Source organism: Coffea eugenioides, chromosome 1, assembly GCF_003713205.1.
Source record: "Coffea eugenioides isolate CCC68of chromosome 1, Ceug_1.0, whole genome shotgun sequence".
NCBI lineage: Eukaryota > Viridiplantae > Streptophyta > Magnoliopsida > Gentianales > Rubiaceae > Coffea > Coffea eugenioides.
Window position 1 is genome coordinate 28,970,355 of NC_040035.1, and position 17,962 is coordinate 28,988,316.

General features: G+C 39.4%; 1 protein-coding gene across 1 annotated transcript; it reads right to left on the reverse strand.

Annotated features, from left to right (window-relative positions):
• Window positions 1-15,257: 15,257 nt before the first annotated feature.
• Window positions 15,258-16,523, reverse strand: LOC113769901. Its single transcript, XM_027314222.1, has 2 exons — window positions 16,149-16,523; window positions 15,258-16,067 (listed from the first exon to the last, which is right to left on the reverse strand). Exons 1-2 carry the CDS (start codon window positions 16,521-16,523, stop codon window positions 15,258-15,260), a joined length of 1,185 nt encoding a protein of 394 aa, XP_027170023.1.
• Window positions 16,524-17,962: the final 1,439 nt, after the last annotated feature.

Sequence of the window (17,962 nt, forward strand, 5' to 3'; positions counted from 1 at the left end):
AGAAAATCCATTAACGTGAATCAAGAATTCTTTTAGATAAATAAATTAAAAAAAGAAGATGGGAGGTACTATATCTTGTGTGATACATTTACAATGGTAGGGTGGATGTATACATTCTTTTATTTATTTATTTTTATGGAGTGGGTAATTTAAGTATTATTGATTTAATGGGTAACCAATTAGTTTGTTAGTTGTAGTGGGTGACTAATTTAGTGGGCGTTTAACTTTTAATGGGTGGGTTACTAAATAACTAAATAAGATACAAACTAATGGGTGTTTTGGAGTCCGTCATTAAGATATTTAAAATTTACCTAATTTAGCATGTGAATGCAGATACTGCCCTGCAGATACTGACCCCATGGGAGACTTGAAGGGACTGAGACAGATCAGGTCAGTAAGGGAATACCAAGAGGCGTTCAAAGAATTGCTAAACAGAGTTGACCTCCCTGAACCATATGATGTGAGCTGTTTTATAAGAGGATTAAAGGAGAAAATTCAGCTAGCTATGAGGATGTTTATGCCGCGTGACTTATAGCATGCAGTTGGATTAGCGAAGATGAAGGAGGCTAAAATTCAGAACTCGCTAAGGCAGGGGAGATACAGTGGACCGTCAAGGTTTACAGGTTCCTACACTAAGGGTGTGACTGGCAACTTCAGTCATCCAGGTAGCCTTAGTGCCAATGACAGTCCGTTGCTACCCCGACCTAGTGGGAAGAAGGAAGAGCCCAAGAAGTTAGGCCGATTCTTGAGTACGTCGGAAATGGATGCGAAACGGGCCAAAGGATTATGTTATTGGTGTGATGAGAAGTACGGGCCCAACCATCAGTGTAGGAGGAGGCAACTATACAAGATTGAGTACGTAGAAGAGCCTGAGGAGTCTTGGGAGGATGTCAATCACGAAGAAGAGGAAGAGGAGACTGTGACCGAAGGTGAGCTAGCACAAATATCCGCGAATGCCATGAGTAGCTTGAAGGTCCCCAATTTCAGCACTATGAGAGTGCAGGGCAGTATTGGCAAGAAGACCTTTAGCATTCTCATCGACTGTGGGAGCTCTCACAACTTTTTGCACTCTGAGGTGGTGAAAAAGTTCGGTCTTAAGACAGTACAGGTGGATCCGATGAAGGTAGTAGTAGCTGATGGAAAAGCCCTCACGACCACTAGTCTCTGTCCGAAATTCCGGTGGAAAATGCAGGGGCAAGATTTTGAAGGAGACGTATTAATCTTATCTGTTGGTGGCTACGAAGTGGTATTGGGAATGCAATGGCTCTCCACGATAGGAGATGTCAAATGGAACTTTGCGAAGCTAAAGATGGAATTTAAGCATAGGGGCAACAAGGTCGCGTTACGGGGTTCCAAGCAGCAAGCTACCCAGCTGATTCCAAAGAAGCAGATGCAAAGACTTTTGAGTAAACCCGAACAGATTGAGTCAGTCCAGTTATGCTTTATTTCGGTGCAGCAGTTGGGGGAACCGGAGGTGAAGCCGAGCTACTTGTCTGTGGAAAAGAACACAAAGGTAACTCATTTCCAGTCTCAGCTTGACTCAATGTTGCGTAAATACCAGGAGGTGTTTGAAGAGCCCACTGACTTACCCCCTACTAGAGCACATGATCATAGAATTTTCCTTAAAGAAGGGGCACAACCCATCAATGTCAGACCCTATCGCTACCCAACATTTCAGAAGAGAGAGATTGAGAAGTTGGTGAGGGAGATGCTGAGTAGCGGCATTATAAGGCCTAGCAATAGCCCTTTTTCATCCCCAGTAGGCTTAGTAAAAAAAAATGATGGCACATGGAGAATGTGTGTGGACTATAGGGAGTTGAATAAGGCAACTATAAAGGATAAATTTCCCATACCACTTATTGATGAGTTATTGGATGAGTTGTTTGGAGCTGTTATTTTCACCAAGTTAGACTTACGATCAGGCTACCATCAAATCTGAATGCATCCGGACGACATATCTAAAATTGCGTTTCGAACCTATGATGGTCATTACGAATTTATGGTAATGCCGTTTGGGTTAACCAACGCCCCGTCAACCTTTCAAAGCCTTATGAACGATATTTTCAGACCATTCCTGAGGAAGTTTCTATTGGTATTTTTCGATGACATCTTAATCTATAGTAAATCTGGGAGTGAGCACTTGCAGCATTTGGGCTTGGTGTTTGACACTTTGGTCCAATACCAGTTGAAGGTGAAGAGAAGTAAATGCTCGTTTGCCACTCACCAAATCGAATATTTGGGACACCTGATTTTGGCTACAGGAGTGAGTACAGACCCACAGAAGATCGCTTGTATTCAGCAATGGCCTACGCCTGTAACTATCAAGGAGTTGCGAGGGTTTTTGGGGTTAATGGGCTACTATCGCAAATTTGTCAGAGAATATGGTAAATTGGCACGTCCCTTGACTGACCTCCTGAAGAAGAATGCTTTCTGTTGGCACGAGGGAGCAACCAAAGCTTTCAACCAGTTAAAGTCAGCGATGTCGACACCACCCGTGTTGGCTCTTCCAGATTTTTCAAGGGAATTCGTGGTAGAGACGGATGCTTCTAACACTAGAATTGGCGCAGTCCTTCTACAACAGGGCAGACCGATAGCATTTTTTAGCAAGGCGTTAGTAGCTCAACATCAAGGGCTATCCGTGTATGAGAAGGAGATATTGGCGGTGGTGAGTGCGGTGCAGAAATGGCGACCATATCTGTTAGGGGGGCATTTCATTATCAAGACGGATCATCAGAGTCTCAAGTACCTGATGGATCAGAAGATCTCTACTCCTAGCCAATAGAAATGGTTATCCAAACTTATGGGCTATGACTACGAGGTACAATATAAGAAAGGTAGCGAGAATGTCACAGCGGATGCCTTGTCTAGACAACCACATCCCACCTCGACCCTTCATTCTATTAGCAGGGTCTCCACCACCCTTATGACTCGGATAGAGCAATCCTGGAAGGATGATCCTAAGCTTCAGGACATTATCCAGCAGCTTTCGTCAGGGATTGACTCAAAATACAAACACTATCGTTGGGATCAACAGCAGCTACGCAGAAAAGGAAAGCTTGTCGTGGGAGATGAAGCGTCACTAAGGAAGGAGCTGGTCGAACTATGGCACTCCAGCCCCTTTGGAGGCCATTCGGGTATCCTAGTTACATATCGAAAGCTGAAGGGCACCTTCTACCGGAAGCATATGTACAAGGACGTCTATGATTTCATCACAGCATGCAACACTTGCCAGCGCCATAAATCTGACCTCTCGGCATATCCGGGTTTATTACAACCTTTGCCAGTGCCTGAGCACGTTTGGTCTGACATCTCAATGGATTTCATTGAGGGTGTTCCAAAGTCCCATGGCAAACAGGTCATATTGGTGGTGGTGGATAGATTGAATAAATACGCTCATTTCTGTGGGCTATCACATCCTTACACGGCCTTGGATGTTGCTCAATCGTTTCTGGACCACATCTTCAAGTTACATGGCCTGCCGCATACTATCATGAGTGACAGAGACTCCATTTTTCTTAGTCACTTTTGGAGGGAGTTGTTCAAACTTCTACAGGTTCGGCTGCAATTTTCTAGCTCTTATCATCCGCAGACGGATGGACAAACGGAGGTGGTGAACAGGTGTTTAGAGAATTATCTCTGCTACATGACAAGCAACTACCCCAAAGCTTGGTCTTCATGGTTGCCTTTGGCCGAGTACTGGTACAATACTAACTTTCATTCGGCCATCAAGACTACTCCCTTTCAGGTGGTTTATGGTGAAGCACCACCTGTGCATATTCCCTACTTACCCGGTTCAGCTACAGTGGATGCGGTGGACAGGAGCTTAGCTGCTCGGGAGAGGGCACCTGCACACTCTCAAGCACAACCTCAAGACTGCTCAACACCGAATGAAGCACCTGGCCGATAAACACAGGTCGGATAGGGAGTTTCAGGTAGGCGATTTGGTGTATGTGAAGCTACGGCCGTACAGACAGCATTCTCTCAAGTCTTCTAGCTGCCAGAAGCTGTCCCCCAGATAATTTGGCCCTTTTCCTATTTTGGAACGTATAGGAAAGGTGGCGTACAGATTGCAGCTGCCTGCTCAAGCCAAGATTCACTCGACGTTTCATGTCTCCTTACTCAAGAAAAAGATCGGCCAGCAACCTGTCACACCCCATCTACCTGAGACAACCACTGACCAGGGACACTTACTGGTGGAGCCAACTGCTATTTTGGATAGAAGACTGGTTAAACATGGGAATAAGGCTGCCACTCAGGTCTTGGTACAGTGGAGCAGCTCGTTCCCTGAAGATGCGACGTGAGAGTTTTTGTATGATTTGCGCCAGAGGTTTCTTGCCTTCAGTCCTTGAAGACAAGGACTTTCTCAATGGGGGGCATCTGATACGTAGAAAGAGGCATGCAAATATCTGATTTGTAGAAATAGACATGCAAATGTAATTACCGCATGTTAGGGGGAGTAATGCTGTAATTTTCATATTACGTTCACGTGTAGAGCAAGTTTAGCAGAGGCGGTCACATGGGTAGTAGTTAGTTTGTTTGTTATAACTGATGCCATGTAATGAAGTCGGTAAAGGCCGAGAGAATAAAAGGGCCAGAGGGAGAGAGAGGAAGCATCATTCATTCTGTCAAAATATCTTGATTCTTTCCAGCACTCTTGTACTTTCTGTGGGTTAATAAAAGCAATACTCTACTATCTCCGAGAAATGTTCTTCATTCTATTTCATTTCTCCTGGTGTAGAGTTTGATCTTTTCTGCCTTCTGTATCAATTGTCTGATGATGCAGCAGAGAAAATTTAACATGGGAAGAAGTAAAAAATGGTTCTGATAATGGTGATGATGAGAAGTTGAGAGAAGGGATGAGAGTTAAGAGAGATGGAGTAGAGGAAAGTGGTGGTAGTAGCGAAGAAGATGCTCTTAACATTTCTTGATCCTTGGCAAATTTCTTGCAGAGAATAATATGGCATTGATGGTTCTGTTACTAAAGTAAAATAAGGTTTTTGCTTTGATTTAGGTTTTATTTGGAGACAACTCAGGAGGTTCTCTGCTATGGGAATTCTTTGATTCTTTCTACTAGTTATGAAGGCACAAATGTGTAGGGATTTTACTAAGAATTTGTAGATGGATAATTATTACTTTTTTTTTAAGTATAAGTGGGATTGCTCAAATTTACAATCCCTTTGTCAAATCACCTGATCCATCCTCTTCCAAAGATGGATAATTATCTAGTAGTTACTAATGTAAAATTATGTGATAGTTATTAATGCATGATTGGTCCAACACAGTTTGTTAAAATGTATTCAAGTGTTTGAGTTTTACAAAGGTAAATTAATTAAGAAAAGTGTATAAATGTAACGGTTGGTCTAATGGATTGTGCTTATTGGGCACTTTGTTAAGATGTATTCAATTAGAGTTTTACAAAGCTAAATTAATTAGGAAAAGTGTATAAATATAAGAGGGGGATAATAATTATTAATGAATGTATACATATTAAGTTAGGTGGAATTTAGGTGTATTAGTACACTTGTTAAGAAAAATCCATTAACGTGAATCAAGAATTCTTTTAGATAAATAAATTAAAAAAAGAAGATGGGAGGTACTATATCTTGTGTGATACATTTACAATGGTAGGGTGGATGTATACATTCTTTTATTTATTTATTTTTATGGAGTGGGTAATTTAAGTATTATTGATTTAATGGGTAACCAATTAATTTGTTAGTTGTAGTGGGTGACTAATTTAGTGGGCGTTTAACTTTTAATGGGTGGGTTACTAAATAACTAAATAAGATACATTCTAATGGGTGTTTTGGAGTCCGTCATTAAGATATTTAAAATTTACCTAATTTAGCAAATTAAAGAGGTAACAAAAGCACTCTCCCAAATGCATCCTTACAAATCCCCAGGTCCTGACGACTTTTGCCCTATCTTTTTTCAGAAATTCTGGAATATTGTTGGTCCTGATATTACTCATTTTGTCCTAATGTTTTTGAATAATGGCGTCTTTGATAGATCGATTAACTTTACGCACATTGTCTTAATTCCAAAATGCAAGAATCCTTGCCATGTCTCCCAATTTAGGCCAATTAGCCTTTGCAATGTCATATACAAACTTTCCTCTAAAGTGCTTGCAAATAGGATTAAGTCTTTGTTACCAAACATTATTTTCACATTCCAATCTGCTTTCATCCCAGGACGGTTGATCACTGATAATGTTTTAGTTTCATATGAACTGCATCACTTCATTAAATCTAAGTCCAGAGGGGGTGATGGCTTGATGTCGATCAAGTTAGACATGAGTAAAGCTTTTGACAGAGTCGAATGGAATTTCCTTATTCGAGTAATGCATGCTCTTGGTTTTGATGCCCGTTTTGTCTCTCGGATCCATAAATGCATTTCTTCAGTCTCCTTCTCGTTCATTCTCAATGGGGTCCAGGTTGGGTCTTTACTTCCACAAAGGGGGCTCAGGCAGGGTGACCCTCTTTCACCTTACCTATTTATTATTTGTGGAGAGGCCTTTTCTTGTCTCCTGCAGGAATCCACAAGATGTGGCAGGTTGAAAGGGATTACGATCAATGCACAAGCTCCGTCAATATCGCATCTTCTGTTTGCTGACGATACCCTTCTCTTTGGACGTGCCTCTCTGGAAGAAGCCGCATCCTTCCAACAGGTCATCCAACTATACGAAAGAGCTTCTGGACAGCGTGTCAACTTTGACAAATCCGTAATTACTTTTAGCCCCAACGCAGCACAGGATGTTAGAACTACAATTTCCCAACTCCTACAGATGCCAATAGTTGAATCGCACGAGAAATATTTGGGACTCCCGTCAGTGATTGGGAGGTCCAAGTCTCAGATCTTTGCGTGTATAAAGAACCGTGTCTGGCAGCGTTTGCAGGGCTGGAAGGAGAAGAGCTTGTCTCGGGCAGGTAAGGAAGTACTGCTTAAAGCTGTCGTCCAAGCCATTCCCACGTATACTATGTCGTGTTTTCTCCTCCCCGACAACATCCTAAGGGACATCCAATCCATGGCTGCCGATTTCTGGTGGGGTGATCAGACAGAGACGCACAAGCCACATTGGGTCAACTGGAATAGATTATGTATACCCAAGAATCAAGGTGGTTTAGGCTTTCGGAACATGAAAGCCTTCAACTACGCTATGCTAGGGAAACAAGCTTGGAGGATTCTTACTACACCAACATCCCTTCTTCATCGTGTTCTTAAAGCCAAATATTTTCCCACGACAGATTTTCTCTACGCGAAGTTGGGATATCGCCCTTCATTCATATGGCGAGGAATCCTTGAGAGATGGAAAGCCCTAAACATTGGTTGCAGATTATGAGTAGGCTCCAGGAGCTCTATTCGTATTTGGCATGATCGTTGGCTACCCCGTCCTAAATCATTCCGAATCTGCTCTCCGCCCCAGGTATTGGGTTATCATGCTCGTGTTGCAGACCTTATCCATCAAGACCTCCGCAGCTAGAACACAGCTTTGATTGATGGAATATTCTGGGAAGAGGAAGCCTCTTTGATTAAGAGTTTGCCTCTTTCCAAACACTTGACGAATGATAGGTGGCTTTGGCACTTTACACAAAACGGCAAGTTCTCGGTCCGAAGCGCTTATCATGCAATTATAGATTCTGACATCCTTGATGTTGGTCAGACAGCGCAAGCGTCCTCTAGTGCTGGGAACGATGCAGTTTGGAAGAAGCTCTGGTCGCTTGATGTCCCGAACAAGAAGAAGCACTTCCTCTGGCGTATTTGTCACAACTCTCTCCCTACACCAGACAATCTCCAAAAACGAAGGATACATGTCGAGAACATTTGTTCGGTGTGCAATGAGCCATCTGGTGGCTTAACCCATCTTCTTTTCGAATGTCCTGTCTCGGTTCAGATCTGGGCGCTTAGCTTCCTGCCGAGGAAAATCCGAGCTTGTTGTCAACCCTTTGCAGCAGCTTGGGTAAGGGAGATCCTTGGGAACTTACCGCCTAAAGACTGCGAGGATTTTGCTGTTCTCAGTTATGAAATCTGGAACAACAGAAATGACGCACTTTTCGAAGCTAGGTTTCGGTAGTCAGACAGCTTTTTGTGAAGCTAACCTCCAAGCTGCACCCGTCCCGTCGCCAAGGCCTCCTTCCTTTTGGACTCCACCGCGCGCTCCCCACTTCAAAGTCAACTTTGATGCCTCTGTATCCACAATTCACCGTGTTGTTGGGGTTGGTGTGGTTATTCGTGACTGTGAGGGCCAGTTTATTGCCGGCTTATCCAGGAAATTCCCAATCCAAACTAGTGCAGACCTGGCAGAGGCTCTTGCTGCAAGGGAGGCGGTATCGCTGGCTAGAACTTTGATGATTCCAAGCTTCATACTTGAGGGGGACGCGTCCTCAGTGGTGAAGCAGATTAGTAGCCCAGATAAGGTCCTCTCTGACCTCGGCACGGTTATAGAGGACATCCGTCTTTCCTTGCTCAACCAACCCATTTTGAATGTGGTCTGGATTCCTAGAGAAGCGAATAGGGTTGCGCATAGTTTAGCACAGTTTGCTAGATCTTCCAGTCTCTCTGAATCTCTCTGGAACTCCCCCCCGGCTTTTGCCAAACAGTTGGTGCTGGACGATATCCAACAATCTAATTTATACAACCTCTTTTACTTTTCAAAAACAAAAAATAATTTACCTAATTTAGCATGTGAATGTAGATACTGCCCTGCATTCAGATATCTTCACAAATGAGTTCCATTCTTGCCAAAAAAAATTGGGGAAAATTGCAGAAACCTCCCTTGAGGTTTCTGACACTTACACTCACCTCCCCTGCAGTTTGAGAAAGGGTTAATCACACTTTATCCCCTTTAAGTATTGGTCATTTCTCAATTTACCCCCCAACGTTTGTTTTTCTACAGTTTACCCCTTCTGTCAGTCCAGCTAAGCAACTGTATCATTAAAAACTTCAAGATGCCGAAATTGCCATTGGAAGAGAGCCGTTTGTTTTGGTTGACTAAAATGTCCCTCAATGAGTTATAAAAATGGGTGTCTGATAATTTTTAGCCTATTTTTTCTCTTTCATGCTATCCAGTTATAACCTATTTTTTCTCTTTCATTTCAACAGATCCAACAGTTCCTAAAATTTTTTTTGTCAACCAAAAGTATCATAAAAATGTCACAAAGTGCTTCAAATAACGTTGAAAGATCGCCCCAAAAAATGTGTGAATGTGGTAAAGAGGCACCACTGTGCACCTCGTGGACACTCGAAAATCCGGGAAGAAAATTTTACTGCTGCTCAAATTACAATGTGAATTTGTCATTAATGATATGTTATTATTGTCTTTAATTGTGCTCTATACATGAATAAGTTAAAAAGAGTTTTAGACAACTATATTTTCTTTTTATTCAGAAACGACATGCATGTGGGCACTTTTCATGGGTAGATAGAGGAGAGAGAAAAGATGACTGATAATGACAAAAGGTTCCCTACCTTTTGTCTTCCGAATTTTTTTTTTGTCCCATGTGCCAAATGGAGGGAAATTTCCCTCCTCCATTATTCTAGGATAATTTTGGAAACTTTTCTTTATCCCTTTCTTAAATCTAGAGATATGGATATTTTGGGTTGTTCATTATTTTCTTAAGAATATTACTATCTTTTCATTATTCTATTTTATCTCCATTAGGGTTAACCGTTAGTCTTTGGGATAAACTGTGAAAAAACAAACATTAGGGGGTAAATTGATAAATGGCCCATACGTAAAGCGGATAAAGTGCAATTAACCCTTTGAAAAATAGCACTGACCTTCCTTAAACTTACTGATTCTTTGCATATTCAATCCAGGCAATTAAAATATTATTTTAGGGAGTGAAATGAGAAATTTGTACTAGATTTGCCCTTTGTGCTACATGCCAAGTAGTATTAGCAAAGGAACGACAAAGCACTACAAATCAATTAACAATTGATAAACTTTAAGGGGTGTAGTTTATGGATAAATAGGCATTACCTATTCAAAATACCAACTATTTATGGGTATTTTACTCTCAAATATTTAATTTATGAAAAATACATCAATGTTTGTAAGTAAAATTCAAAAAATGTTACAATAATATTATTACAAAAAGGAAACCGGTAGATTATATATTTAATATAAATTAAATATTTTTAAAAAAGAAATGGCCCATAAAGTATTAATTCTTTATGGCTTCCTCCATTATATGAATAAAGTATCGGCTCTTTATGGGCATTTTATTTTGAATCATTTAATTTATGTTAAATACATAAATGTTTGTAACTAAAATTGAAAAAGTGTCACACTAATATTTTTACGAAAGGAAAACTGGTAGGTTTTGTATTTAACAAAAAATAAATATGTGAAAGTAAATACATATTTAAATAGAGGTTTTAGATTTTGAGGCCTTATCACGTGAATAGAGGTAAAATACAAATCTTTTTGTAAAGTTAAATTGCCTGATAGAGATTTTGAGGTCATATCACGTGAATAGAGGTAAAATACAAATCTTTTTTTAAATTTAAATTGTCTGATAGAGGTATCAAATTTAAATTTATATTTATTTTCACATATTTAATTTTTGTTAAATACAAAACCTACTAGTTTCCCTTTCGTAAAAATATTAGTGTAACACTTTTTCAATTTTAGTTATAAACATTTATGCATTTAACATAAGTTAAATGATTCAAAATAAAATGTTCATAAAGAGCCGATACTTTGTTCATGTAATGGAGGAAAGCCATAAAGAATTAATACTTTATGGGCCATTTCTTTTTTTAAAAAATATTTAATTTATATTAAATAGATAACCTACCGGTTTCCTTTTTGTAAGAATATTATTGTAACATTTTTTAATTTTACTTACAAATATTGATATATTTATCATAAATTAAATGTTTGAAAGTAAAATGCCCATAAAGAGCTAGTATTTTGAATAGAAAATGCCTATTTGCCTATAAATTACACCCCTCAAAATTTATTAATTATTAATTAATTTGTATTACTTTGTCATTCCTTTTCTAATACTACTTGGCATGTAGCACAAGGGGCAAATCTAGTACAAAATTTTCATTTGACTCCCTAAAACAATATTTTAATCGCCTGAACTAAATATACAAAGAATCAGTAAGTTCAAGGGAGGTCAGTGCTATTTCTCAAACCACAGGGGAGGTGAGCGCAAGTGTCAGAAACCTCAGGGGAGGTTTCTGCAGTTTTTCCAAAAAATTGAGACTAAATTAACAATTGAAGCCATTTTAAAGTGTGTTCTATTGTCACATAATTCTTCTACCATTTCAAAATATCTACTTCAACACCCCCTATAGTTTCATGAAATGTGAAATTTAATGGTAAATAGGCTATGTAACATCATTAGTTGGAATACCAGGGTGCTCTTATTTAAATGTTAAATCAAATGACAACTTAACTACCTTGCATAAATGACAACGTTATAATGGATATTTATATGGGGGATAAAGTGGATATTTCTGCAAACTATAGGAGGTTTAATGGATATTATGATTTCATCACACGTATTTTTAGAGCACTTGTGGTTTGATCGCCGTAACTGATTATGCATTCTGTTCATTTTTTTATTTATATAAAATCATAGGAGGATTATATAGCTATTTTAAAACTTTAGAAGGATCATATGATATTATGCAAAATCACAAGAGAATTATATGTAATTTTCCCTCCTATTATTAATAATAGGATAAACTACATTTTGCTTCCCCTGAGCTTGAGAGTGAGTAACACTGTCCGCTTGAAGTTAAGACACAGACACTCTTCACGACCAGCTGTGATTGTTAGACAAAAGGTGTTGGTTCGAAAATTCAACAAAATGACATTAATGCACACGTACAATAACTATGTGAATAATCAGCTAGAATATTGGGTGCCTATCAGGTGAGAAAATGGCACAATCAACTAACGTTATATAAATTATAAAAATTAATAATAACTACATAAAAAGCAAAATCAAGTTATAATTGCAAGGGAACCCAAAAAGAAACTCCCACAACCACAACTCAATTCTTGCACAGCTCCTCTTGTTTTCAATTCGGCTCTAATATACAGTGAAATTTGTGGAATCTAGGGTGGATCCTGCAAGATTTGCTAATGAAAAAAGTTTTAGAGGAAGAAATTGAGTTTTTTTTTGTACAAGATCCCAAATTTTCAGCGTAAGAATTAGTGCCTTTGACCATATTTGCAAATTGTCAAATAATTTTTATTCTTCTTAATTGAGCACTGTAACAAGCAAGCGATGAGATGTTCACGAGCCTATGTGCATCTTTATTTGGTTGCTAAAGTTTCTTCTAGTTTTCAAGCTTTTGAAGTTTCTTTTTTACTAATAACAGTAGTGGAGTTGAGACTGATTGTCAATTGAACTCGTAATGTACCTTAAATTGATATTACTATTATGAATTTCTTAATTATTTTATTTTCCCCCTAAATTGGTATGATTAATATGCATTTCTTCTTTTTTTTTTGACAAGAGAACCCGCAATCACTATCCGAGAATGTGCACTGGATAAATCCCGCCCCTTGCAATAGTTCGCCAACCACACGGAAAGGTAAGACACACTATGCAAGCCCTGTGCGACGGACAGATGTCCTAGAGGAGATTCTAACTCGGATTGGTATGAAGACACGAAACCAAGTCTACTATTTCGGTCAGTTCAAGAGCTTAATATGCATTTCTTATTCAATATAGTATCAAATTTCGTAGCTTAACATGTATAGGAGAGGAATAAATTATTTAGGGGGGCAATGTGAGAAGAAGATGGGACTTTAAATTTGTAGAGTACAATGTCAAAGCAGAAGAATATTTTCCAAAATTCAGGGGATGGGGGGCAATTTTGAGCACCAACTAGACATTATGTGAAAGTTTCAAGCCTATTCTTAACTTTTGTAAAGTTTGGGAGGGGAGGAGGTGCCCAGTCTCATTGCATTATGGCTTCACCCTTGTAGCTGGAGTTTCGTAATTTTGTGGTGACTAAAGTTTGTAACTTTTTTTTGTTCCAAAAGCAAATGAATTTGAGTTGCTATTTATGGCCAAATTTTTGGTGCATTTACCATGATTCAAAAGCAGACCATTACTAAATTTCCAGGTCTCCACATTTAAAGCAACATTCGGGGGTAGTTGTGGGATGAAGATGTAATGTTAGTTTTGACAGTAAAATAATGGGTTAAAAACAAAAGAGTCTCATATGGTATACTTAATATACAAAAAAGTCCCTTATGGTTTCAAAATATACAAAACGACATCTCATATTTTGAACTAAATTGTAAACTAACAGAATTCGTTAAATTTAATGAAAATGACGGTTTCGGCTGTTAAACTTATCAGATTCCGTTAAATTTACCGTTAAGTTTAACGGATTCCGTTAAGTTTTCTGTTAAATTTACCGGATTCCGTTAAATTTAACGAATTCTGTTAGTTTATAATTTAGTTCAAAACATGAGGTGTCGTTTTGTATGTTTTGAAACCACGGGGAGTTTTTTTGTGTATTAGGTATATCATAGGGGGTTTTTTTGTCTTTAACCCAAAATAATATTTCTCTTTAAAATGAATTATGTAATATGTTATTTTTGAAATCCATTTTATAACTTATAGAGTTTAGGGGTCATAAATTTGTTTTAGAGAAATAAAAAAAAGATAGAATTGGCAAAACATTTATATATTATAAGAAAGCTATTCTTTCAACATATAGCGAAGTAGTCTGGTGGTGAGCGTGTTCTATCATTTGCCAAAGGTCCAAGGTTTGAATTCCAGCAAAGGCAACAAACTTTTTCCACAAAATCGGTTCGTGGACAAAATCGGTCAGGTTTCCGGTTTCATCCGATCGAACCGTCGGGTCGTTGACTAGTCAACGGTTTGCTTGCTCAAACGATCTGATTTACAACCCAGCCCGGCGCAATGATCGGTTCGACCGCTGAGCCAGGTTGGGTTTAATAACTATGCTCCACAGAATAATTGTAATGCATTTTAATAATGATCAATGAATGAATACCAATCCTGTCAATTGATCGTTAGAAAATTTATCTATAACAAACATTGCACAATGAAACAATTAAAATCCATCATTAAGAGCAAGCAAACAAACTCAGAAAAAAAACTCCCTAAACTGATAACCAATAATCAAATGACATAAAGTGAAAAACAAATGAATCAAAAAAAATGAAAAGGACGACTTAAATGACACCAAAAAGAACATTAGAGTGCCCTTAATATAAAGGAGGCTAAGTTGCTTGTGTTTAATTTGGTTGATGAGATTAGATCAAGTCCATCCTATAGGCAATATAGAAGCCATCTCCAATGGAGGAGGAAAAGAAAAAGGAATAAAAAATGGGTTAGAATAAAATATACTCCAACATTTAACTATCTAAACCCTCTTGTGTGTAAATTTTAGTGGTGTCAATTTGTGGTTAATTTAGCATCTAAGAATTATCCATAATGTCATTCTTGTTAAACTAATAAATTTTTAAGAAGTCATTTAGATGTAGAATTGCTAGATCAAAATGCATTAAAAAATAATGGGCCAAAATCATAACTAGAAAGTTTGTTAAATTTAAGCATATGAAGAGTGGTGTAAACTATATGACAATAACCCCATATGCTTATGATACAAAATTTGCTGACTGTGGTTCTCTATGAATTTATCATTGACTTTTCCTCACTTTAAAATATCCCATATTACTCTTTCTATTGTTCTAATGAAGCAGTAAACTATACACTTACCCATATGACTATTGTCCTGATATAATAGTGGTTTCATTGTCCCAATGTTATCTTTTTCTATGGTTTCATCATCATGTATGCAATATTACTATCCCACATAATAGTGCCTTTATATAGCCAAATCAAGAATGAACCAACTGAGTACAATCATTAATTGTGAATATTTACGATGTAAAGAGTGCAATTAACAAAAAAAAAATGGCAAAAAAAGTGGCAGACCCTTTATTAGTGTATAAATTTGCTAAAGAGAAGTGCAAGATAACATCTCTAGCCAAAAGTTAATCATCTTGGTACCACTCCTGAAGGCTAGATTTATAAATTATAATTCAACAAATTTTGCTCTATATATGGCACACAAGATATGCAATCTCTACCCAAGAGTTGCACCTTTGATTATTGTTCTTGAAAGCTAAATCGAGAAATTGTAACTTAACAAATATTGCTTCGTATATGTTTTTTTTTATTAAGTTTCAATTTTATTCATAAGGAAAAAAACCCAAGTACAAGAAAAAAAAAAGGAAACACAATCTTCTAAGCACCTGACAAATTTTGTCCTCTCATGTTTCTTTTCACCCTCCTAATAGCTGGTAATCTCCATTGATCAAGTCGAAGTTCCCCTCTTGCCAACACAGGAATCGCCTGAAAACTATCATAGATTCGAAGCGAGTCCTGGATGTGCGTGTCCCCCACGTTGGCCAAGGCATCCGCCACTTTGTTCGCCTCTCGAACACAATATGAGACCTCATTCTCCACCGCCACCCTTTGCCATATCTCTTCGACCTCCATCCGCACATACCAAGGAGAATGAAAACGGCGTTGAAGGATGCCCACTAGGATCCCAAAATCCAACTGAACAAAGGGTGTAGCCATTCTCCTTGCTTCGCACAGCTGGACACCTGCCAACAAAGCCAAAACCTCTGCCCGTAAGCTCGACTGTTTGCCTAGGAAAGCTGAAAACGCGACCACTAGTTCACCGTTGGAATTTCTAAGCACTCCGCCTCCACCACTCATCCCCAGATTCCCTTTGGAGCACCCATCCGTGTTCAGCGTCAACTGGCCAGCTTCACTAGGCTTCCATCCCATAATGAGGATGCCATACCTCAGTGGAGCAGCTACGGCAATGGCGTCATACAGCTCAGGAAACGTGTGCACATCCATCAGCTGGTGGAACTGAATCTCAAATACTGCCTTTACATCCCTGAAGATCGCCTGGCAAACCTCGCTGCCCTGTAACCGAACTCCCTCGAACACTGCTTTATTTCTCGCCTTCCAAATGTGCCAACATATCCAGCTGGGCAATGTGGCATACAGAAACCGCCCCTGTGCTGATGTAGCTGCAAGCTGCCACCAACCCAACAAACATGCTCTTAAATTGTGGGGTTGGGGAGATATACCACAAGTGCCATTGAAAAAACCCTAGACCTCCAACGCTAGACCTCCAGTGAAGAAGACATGCTCAATAGTCTCCACTGCAGCAGCTGCACAATAGAAACACTTGGATGGCAGCTGAAACCCTATGTTACATAACACCTTGTCCAGAGGTAACCTTCCCCTCATCAAGCGCAACATCAGAAAGGAGACTTTAACAGGAAGATTCGGTCGCCAACGGTGAGAGTAAACAAAGGACCTATTCTGAGCTTGTTGGACCTCTTGATATGCTGAGGATAAGGTGAACTTCACAGTTGTTGTCGGCATCCAGACCGCCTCTGCCCCCCTTTCCCCGCTTGGGACCACCAACTTCGAGATGGAGGAGATGATTTCGGGGATAATACCTCCCCCAACCTTTGGGTATCCCATTGTCCATGCACGGTGAAGTCCTCAAAGGACAAGGTCGGCCGTACAGTCGCTTTTAAATACAATGTCCTATTTCCCAGCCAATTATCATACCAAAAGTTGCACGGCCCCCTGTGAGTCTACCATAACATGGACAGTTCCACCTGTCCACAAACATTGACCATCCGTCGCCAAACCGCCGACGCAGAAGCCCTAATTTCCGCTTGACATGGATGAATCCCATTGCAATATTTTACATGCATAAACTTAGCCCATAGGGACGATCCCGTACGGAAAGCCCACCACAGCTTGCATGAAAATGCCATATATACGTCCCTAAGCCTTCGGAAGCCAACTTCTCCTTCTTCGATCGGATAGCACAATTGAGACCAACGGATCCAATGCCGTTTGGATTTCCCGCCATTCGACCCCTATAAAAAATCCAAACAGGCCTTCTCGATGACTTTGAATATTGATTTTGGCATCACAACGGTAGACAAGAGATGGATTGGGATCGATGACAATACGTGCTTGATGAGGACTATCCTCCCTCCAGGGGAGAGGAACTTTGACGTCCAGGATAGGACTCGTCCCAATATGGCCTGACACACTTCCCCATAATGCGTGGCCTTGTCTCTGCCAAAATACAAAGGGAACCCTAGATACCGAATCGGGAAGTGCTGTCTCGAAAAGCCAGTCAAATGCTCAACCATCCTTCGGCGAGCTGGTGACGTGGATGGGTGCATGAGATATCCACACTTCTGGGCATTAATTAGCTGCCCGGAAGCTCCTTGATATCTAGCTAACATACGCATAATTAGCTTTAAAGCGTCCGAGGATCCATTGGCAAAGATTATCACATCATCTGTGAACGCTAGATGAGTAACCTCCGCACACCCCTTTGGAACTGTGAAACCCCGAAATCTAGGCTGTGTAACTAGGCTATTAAGGCCCCGTGACAGCACCTCAACCCCAATTACAAACAGCACAGGAGACAGGGGGTCTCCTTGATGCAAACCCCTACTGGACTTAAAGAAGCCATGGAATGAGCCATTGATAAGGACTGAAAACCAAACATTGGACACCAGGCGCCACACCATGTCAATAAACCGTTCCCCGAATCCAAACTTTCGCATATGTTGACAAGAATACTATATCACAATTTACCATACTTTCTTTATATACAAAGATGACATATACTCCATGATTAGTAGAAAGAAAAATATTATAGTGTTAATAATCAACCTTTAATAAATCAATTTAGTATAAAAATATAAAAAATTAAAAAATATACAAACGTCGAAAGCACTTGTAGTATTACTAGCGCTCTATAAAAAAATACCATGAGTCATGGTATTTTGGAGTGTAAGCAAAAGGTTGTCTTAGTTTTCATTATATCCAAACTACCCTTCATCCATTAATCACATTCATAGTATTTAAATTGCGATAATATTTACAAAAGC